This window comes from Hemitrygon akajei, chromosome 12, assembly GCF_048418815.1.
Source record: "Hemitrygon akajei chromosome 12, sHemAka1.3, whole genome shotgun sequence".
Lineage (NCBI taxonomy): Eukaryota > Metazoa > Chordata > Chondrichthyes > Myliobatiformes > Dasyatidae > Hemitrygon > Hemitrygon akajei.
The window spans coordinates 13422750-13430652 of NC_133135.1; the positions used below are offsets into that span (position 1 = coordinate 13422750).

General features: G+C 45.4%; 1 protein-coding gene across 1 annotated transcript in view; it reads right to left on the bottom strand.

The window, feature by feature from the left end:
* Positions 1 to 6455, bottom strand: part of ak5 (adenylate kinase 5) — a 76334-nt gene extending 69879 nt beyond the window's left edge. The window contains exon 1 of the mRNA XM_073062588.1: positions 6015 to 6455. Coding sequence (XP_072918689.1) covers positions 6015 to 6074 — 60 coding nt within the window. The 5' untranslated portion in view covers positions 6075 to 6455. The remainder of the gene's footprint in view (positions 1 to 6014) is intronic.
* Positions 6456 to 7903: the final 1448 nt, after the last annotated feature.

Sequence of the window (7903 nt, forward strand, 5' to 3'; positions counted from 1 at the left end):
ATGAAGCTCTGCCTTAAATACACACAATGACCTGAGCTCCACAGCAGCCTGTGATAATAAATTCCACAAGTTCATCACCCTCCGGCTAATTTATCTGCATCTCTGTTTTGAAAGGGCACTCCTCTATCCTGAGGCTGTGCCCTCTTGTCCTAGACTCCCCCACCATGGGAAACATCCTTTCCACATGTACTCTGTTTAGGCCTTTCAACATTCGAAAGTTTCAATAAAATCCTCCCTCATCCTTCTAAATTCCAGCAAGTATATACCCAGGGCTATCAAATATTCCTCATATGATAACCCTTTCATTCCCGGAATCATCCTTCTGAATCTCCTCTGAACCCTCTCCAGTGTCAGCACCTTTTTGGGTCTCGTTCTTCAGCACTGACCCAGAACTCCAGGCACTTGCTCCTTGCCTTCCACCTTTTTATGCCGCTATCACCCCTCTATCTTTCAGTCCAGCTGAAGGATCTCAACCCAAAATGTCAACTATCCATCTCTCTCCTTGGATGGAGTCTGACACACTGAGTTCCTCCAGTATCTTGTTTGATGTTCCTTTACCAAACTATACTAATGGAGGGGGAGGGAACTTGCACAGATAGATAAGCTGCAGAAGTTGCCATTCTGATATGGTCAGGTAGAAACAGTGAGTTATCTAAACTTACATAAGCTTCTATTCCGTGCTGAGAAGACTGCAGTGTATTCAGACAGAAGATGATGCGTTATTCCTGAAACCTGTGTGTACTTACTCAAGTCCATCACCCTACTGGGGCCACTGACAGCAGCCGGCCAGTGTCCTCTATCCTGGGCTGGTCTTACTTGTTGTCCCCAGGTGTAGGCATTTCAAAAATACTTCCTCTCCCAGGGATGAGGTCTTCCTTGGAGCTGCTGTTGGCATTTCTATAGCTCTGGGTTATTACGGCATGGGATTGCTAGACCGATGCCCAACCCTACTTTCACAGCTGGGGACGAGACTGTCCATGACAGAGTTGAAACTTGTATGTGGCCTGGTTGTAACAGTACAGGAGACCAGAGCCAGAAAGGTCAGAGGTGAATTTAAAGTCATGGACAACAGCAAGCTTAGGGTCACACCTGCAGACTGAAACTCAAGTCTCAGAATGTGATGATTCAATCTGCATCTGGTTGCTCCAAACAACGTAACCACTGAATGTGGTTGGACCAGAAGAAGAAGTGATTCGCTGCTTCACCAGGATGTCCTGCTGTGTCCTTGGACAGTTGGAAGGAAAGAGAGGGAAATGAGAGATGTTGCAAGGGAAAATACTATCAGATGGGTGTAATTGTTGGGGCTGGAAGAGCAGTCTAGGAAACTAGGATCAAGAGGAAATTTGTGTCTTGTGGTGGATTCTTTTCAGAACTGTTGGAAACCTCTACTGCCTGGATGGGTACCTGAGAAACTCAGCACCATCTGGGTCATTTAAAGATTACTCTGGTATGTCACAAAACCCAGCAAATACGACTAGCTTAGATAGGAATGTTAGCTGGTATGGACCAACTTGGCTGTATGACTCTATAGGTGTGTAGTGGCTTCATCACAGCCAATGCCCTTGAGTGGAAAGTCATACAAAAAGTAGGGTAAAGTCCTCCCAACATCTACATGAAACATTGTCGCAGGAAGGCAGCATCCATCATCAGGGACCCCCACCACCCAGGATATGCTCTCTTCTCGCTGCTGCTATCAGCAAGTCAAAGTCAAAGTAAAATTTATTATTAGAGTACATACATGTCACCACATACAACCCAGAGATTATTTTTTTCAGGCATAGATTAGCAAATCTACAGAACAGTAACTGTCAGCAGGATCAATGAACAACGAACTGCACAAATGCAGATATAAATAAACAGCAGTAAATAACAAGCATGAAATAACAAGATTAAAAAGTTCTTAAATGAGTGTAGTTATCCCCTTTTGTTCAAGAGTCTGGTGGTTGAGGGGTAGTAATTATTCTTGAACCTGGTGTTATGAGTCCTGAGGCACTTGTACCTTCTACCTATTGACAGCAGTGAGAAAAGAGCACGGCCTGGGTGGTGATCTTTGATGATTGATGCTGTTTTTCTATGGCAATATTTCATGTAGATATGCTCAACAGTTGGGAGGGTTTTACAGGAAGAAAGTACAGGAGCAGCAGGATTCACTCCACCAGGTTTAGGGACAATTACTACCCGTCCACCATCAGGCTCTTGAACCAAAGGGAATAACTTCATTCAACTTCACTTGCCCCATCACTGAAATGTTCCCACAACCAATGGACTCACTTTCAAGGACTCTTCATTTCATGCTCTCAATATTTATTGCTTATTTATTTATTATTATTATTTCTATTCTTTTATTTGCAGAGTTTGTTGTCTTTTGCACTATGGTTAAACATCTTGGTGCCGTCTTACATTGATTCTGTAATGGCTATTGTTCTATAGATATATTGAGGTTGCCCACAAGAAAATAAATCTCAGGGTTGTGTATGGTGACATATAGGTACTTTAATAATAAATTTACTTTGAACTTTGATTCTATCCATCCACACACACACACACCCTATAACTACGCTGCGTATGCTGACGTATCCCTGGGCATAAACAGCAAAAACTAACATAGCCCTGGGTGCAAGCTCAATATATTGACAATGTGCCTCTGGACACACACTGAATATATCAACATTTCTTTGCATAAGCTGTACATACAACACAAGCAGTGCTCAACAAGTCAGGAGACCACTTGCAAATACTGACACAGTCCTGAGGGTCCCATTCACAAACTGCTCCACTCCCGAATCCCCCTGAAATTACTCCGGAGGCCCTTTGCAAACTTTTACATATTCCCACCTCAAACAACTTGGGAGAAACATTAAAGAGAAATATCTTACACAGTACTGACAAAGGCACAACAGGTTTTCTGCAGGTGCTGGAAATCTTGAGCAACACCCACAAAATGCTGGAGGAAGGAATTCAGCAGGTCAGGCAGCATCAGTGAAGGGGAATAAACAGTCAATGTTTTGGACCTTTTTTGAGAAACATCAGAGATAGTTTTGTTTTTACACAGAGAGTGGTGGGTGCACGTAATATGTTGCCCAGGGTGGTGGTAGAGGCAGACACATTAGGAATATTTAAGAGACTCTTAGATAGGCACATGGATGAGAAAAAAATACATAGGAGGGAAGGGGTAGATTGATCTTCGAGTAGGTTAAACAGTCAGGATAACATTATAGGCTGAAGGGTCTGGACTGTGCTGTAATGTTTGATGTTTTATGTTCTGCAGACACAGCCGGACATACTGAGTTATAGTCATAGAAAAGTACAGCAAAGAAACAGGTCCTTTGGCCCATAGGTCTATGCCAAGCCATTTAGACTGTCTAATCCCATCGACCTGCACCCCGACCATAGCATTCCATACCCCTGCCATCCATATTCCAATCCAAACTTCCTTTAAACATTGAAATCAAGCTTGCATGCACCACTTGCGCTGGCAGCTCGTTCCACACTCTCTCAATCCTCTGAGTGAAGATGTTTCCCCTCATGTTCCCCTTAACCCATGACCTCTAGTTATAGTCCCATTCAACCTCAGTGGAAAATGCCTGCCTGCATTTACCGTATCATAATACCTCTATCAAATCTCCCCTCCAACTTCTACATTGCAAGAAATAAAGTCCTAACAAATTCAGTCTTTCCTTATACCACAGATCTTCCAGTCTCAGCAATGGCTGGATTTTCTGCAGCATCTTGTGTGTGTTGCTTAGTATTAACATCACTCACTGTAATGAACTGAGAAAGAGATGTCTAGTAGGATATATAATCATAATTCTTGGGAAACAGAAACATGATAGAGCTCAGTGTGGGATTAGACAACCTTTTACAGTAAATGTCAGGGAAGATGAAGATGTGAAGCATAATGAAAAACACATAGAGTCTACTCTGGGCCAAACTGGAGATGGCAGTTCAATCTGTTCATTTATAATTAGGCACTGGGAATTGTGCTGAAGATCACTTTCAGTACATGAAAGGAAATTGATACAAGGCTTATCACAAGATTAGTGTCCAAAGCTCTTTACTGTTAATATAGCATTTTTCTATCAGACAGTAACAAATGGCTGTGTAGGAGGGAAGGGTTATCGAGGTTCCCAACCCGGGGTCCATGGACTCCTTAATTAATGGTAGGGATTCATGGCATAAAAAAGGTTGGGGACCCCTGGGTTAGATTGATCATAGAGTAGGTTAAAAGGTTGGCACAGCATCCTGGGCTGGAAGGTTTTACTGTTCTGTACTCCATGTTCTATAGCACTTTAGCCACTGTTGTAATGTAGTGACCAAATCTGGCCAATTTTCACAGAGCATGATTTTAGTTTAATTTTTAATTTTAGTGATGTTGGTTGAGGGATTGGTATTAGGTCTTTTTCAAAGCATAGTCATGGATATTTTACCATTTGACAGAGGTGGTGTTTTGCCCCAAGGCTTCCTATCTTGACCATCTGTGTTTCATGCATTAGAATGTGATCGTGCATGATAAAGTTAATGACAACAACAGATTGTGATACCCAGCAAACACAGACCTTTGTATATTAAATACCAGTTCATATAACGGCAGAGAAGATTTACCAGGATACTGCCTGGACTAAAGGACATGTCTTATGAAAATAGGTTGAGTGAACTACAGCTTTTCTCTTTGGAGTGAAGGACGATGTGAGGTGACTTGACAGAGCTGTACAAGAAGATAAGAGACATCGATTGGGTGGATAGCCAGAATATTTTTTCTCCCAGGACAGAAATGGCTAATACAAGAAAGGCATAATTTTAGGATGATTGGAGAAAAGGACATTGGGGATGTCAGTAAGTTCTTTACACAGAGTGGTGGGTGCGTGGAACATGCTGCCAGGGCAGATATATTAGGGAATTTAAGAAACTCTTAGGCACATGGATGAGAGGAAAATGGAGGGATATGTAGGAAGGAAGGGTTAGATTGATCTTAGAGTAAGTTAAAAAGTTGGCCACATACTGTGGGCTGAAGGATCTGTACTGTGCTGTAATGTTCGATGTTTTTTCACTGCTAGCCAGCCTGACACCCAAACAGAACCAGCCAATCCTTCCACAACCATTCAGGGAAGGAGGGAGTCACCGACAAATCCAGGTGACAAGGGCTAATTGTCCTTCAGAAGGTGATGGTGGGCTGCCTTCTTGACCCACTGGTGTAAAGCTGTTGGATGGGGAGTTCCTGGATTCAACTCAAGCTAGGATGGTATGCCCCTGAGAACGGGCACTAAACACCTATCCCCATCACCCCCAACCACCTCACTCAACCCTACACACACACACACACACACACACACACACACACACACACACACACACACACACACACACACACACACACACACACACACACACACACACACACACACACACACACACACACACACACACACAATGCAAATCCAGAGCCAACAACCGAACTGCCTGAAGAACTCAAAGGGCTGAGCAGAGTCTGTGGAGCCAAAGGGATGGTCAATGTTATGGTTTTGGATTCTGCAGTCTCTCGTGCATCCAAACCCTGAATTAACCCCGAATAAGACCATAAGACATAGTAGGTATTAGGCTATTCAGCCCATCGGGTCTGATCCACCATTTGATAATGGCTGATTTATTACCCCATTCTCCTGCCTTCTCCCCATAAACTTTAATGATCATCTTATTAATCAAGAACTTATTGACCTCCGCTTTAAATATACTCCATGACTTGACCTCCACGGCCGTCTGTGATGATGAATTCTACAAAGTCACCACTCCGATTTCCCGGACTCTCTTCCCGCCATTACACTGCAAAGTCCCGATGCACCATTAAATTGCACTAGTTAGCTGGAAGAATTGCCCCGCTCATTCGCAAGGTTTTGTTTTACCCCCAACAGACAAACCAGACAGAAATTTTGGATCAGGAGCCCATCCTCACCAGGTCTACACGCTCGAGACCGAACTTCAGCTACGCGAATGGCTACGAGTAATTTGTGTTCTCTCACCTCGAAGAGCGGGGGGATCTGCCGCTTGGAGAGGTAGTCCTTCGCCTCGGTGGTGTTCATGGCTCCGGACGCAGGTTGCCCTCTCTACCTGGGATGCTGGCTGCAAGCGACAGGCGCGCCGGTGCTCGGCAAGTGTCCAACGCAAGGAACCGCAGCCCGTTCTCCACTGGTGTGCCGTGCCGTGTGTCTCCGAGGGTTGTTTTATTCAGCGCACGCCCCCCCCACTCCGGCAGAACCGTGCGAGGGACCAGCCTTTCGGTGCGATGCTCCCATGCGACCTTCGTCACCGTTACGGGGTCGCAGGTCATGACCTTGGCATTGCTCCGCTTAACGGGGGTCAACTAATGAAGATTTCCCCAAAGTGTCGACTTCAGAACCAAACTAGCAGAATTATTCAGCCTTCGAAGGGTCACCACGCCAAACGGTCCCGATGAAAAGTCACAGCCCGAATCAATCCCAATGAAAGGTAACGGCCCGAAACAGTCCTGAACAAGGCTCTCAGCCCAAAACGGCGCTGTCTGATCTGATCCGCTGAACTCCTACAGCATTCTGTGTGTGTGTTGCTCTGGATTTCCCACATCTGTAGAATCTCTTGTGTGTATGAGTTAGCCTTTGATCAGCTTCCCTGGACGCATAATCAGTTTATCGGAGGAATAAATATTCCCAAAGGCATTGAAAACTCCTTTGCTTGGTGAGATGGTTGGCAGGGTTATTTTTAACATTTCATTGTGAAGCTGTGGGGCACTCCACCTGAAGTACCTATCTAGGGTCAGCACCAGTTATTACCCCTCAACAATCAGGCTCCCGATGCCTTTCATTCCCTGCACTATTCTCATGAACCTCCTTTGAACCCTCTCCAATCCTGAGCACATCCTTTCTTAAAGGAGGAGCCCAAAACTGCTCACAGTACTCCTAGTGAGGCCTCACCATTGTCTTGTGAAGCCTCAAGGTTACATCTGTGTTTTTGTAGTCTAGTCCTCTTGAAATGTATGCTAGCATTGCACTTGCCTTTGTCATAAGGGGGTGGGGACATTAAGACTGGACCCAAATGCAGGACACAGACACTGAAGTACTAGGAACAGGATAGGACAAAACTAAAGGATGGGACAGGTCGCAGACTAGGCTAGGGAAGTAGGACCAGGATGATGGACTGGGAACAAGGAGCCTGGGGTGGACTCCGAGCCCGAAACTGGACATGGACCCAGAATCTGGGTCTTGATTCAGGCTCGGACCCCAAACCAGGCAAAGACGTGACGAGGCCTGGGTTCTAGGAACTTGAGGCTTGGGTTCTTGGAGGCAGACTAGGAACTGTACATCAACATAGAGCCGGGACTTATCCTTCGACAAGCCAGGACTCCTCTTTAACAAGACACTAACATGAGACTGGACAGTACATAGACATAGAGCCAGGACTTCTCCTTTGACAAGCCAGGACTCCTCTTTAACAAAACACTAACATGAGACTGGACAGTACGTAGACATAGAGCTGGGACTGCTCCTTCGACAAGCCGGGACTCATCTTTCACTCCACACCAAGGTGGGGCAGGTCCATCCATCGGGTAATGGCAGAATGGCCTGACTTATCCCACAGAGGCAAAGACAAGACGACAGATTTTCCCCACAGGGCAACAGCAGAACAACCAGACTTACCCCACAGGGCAAGGACAGGAAGAATTGATCACCAGAGAACAACAAACAGTTCCATCTCTGCATCAGGGTTGTTTCGATTCACAGTTACAGCCAGCAACCTTGGCTGGCTACGGAAACAACTGGATCCCTACCTAGCTCAGGGTGGCTGACGGCCACCCAGCTGGCCCAGGAAACGGCCAAATCCATACTGCAATGACCCATCCAACTACTGACAACAAGGCTCCAAGAAGCAATGGTTC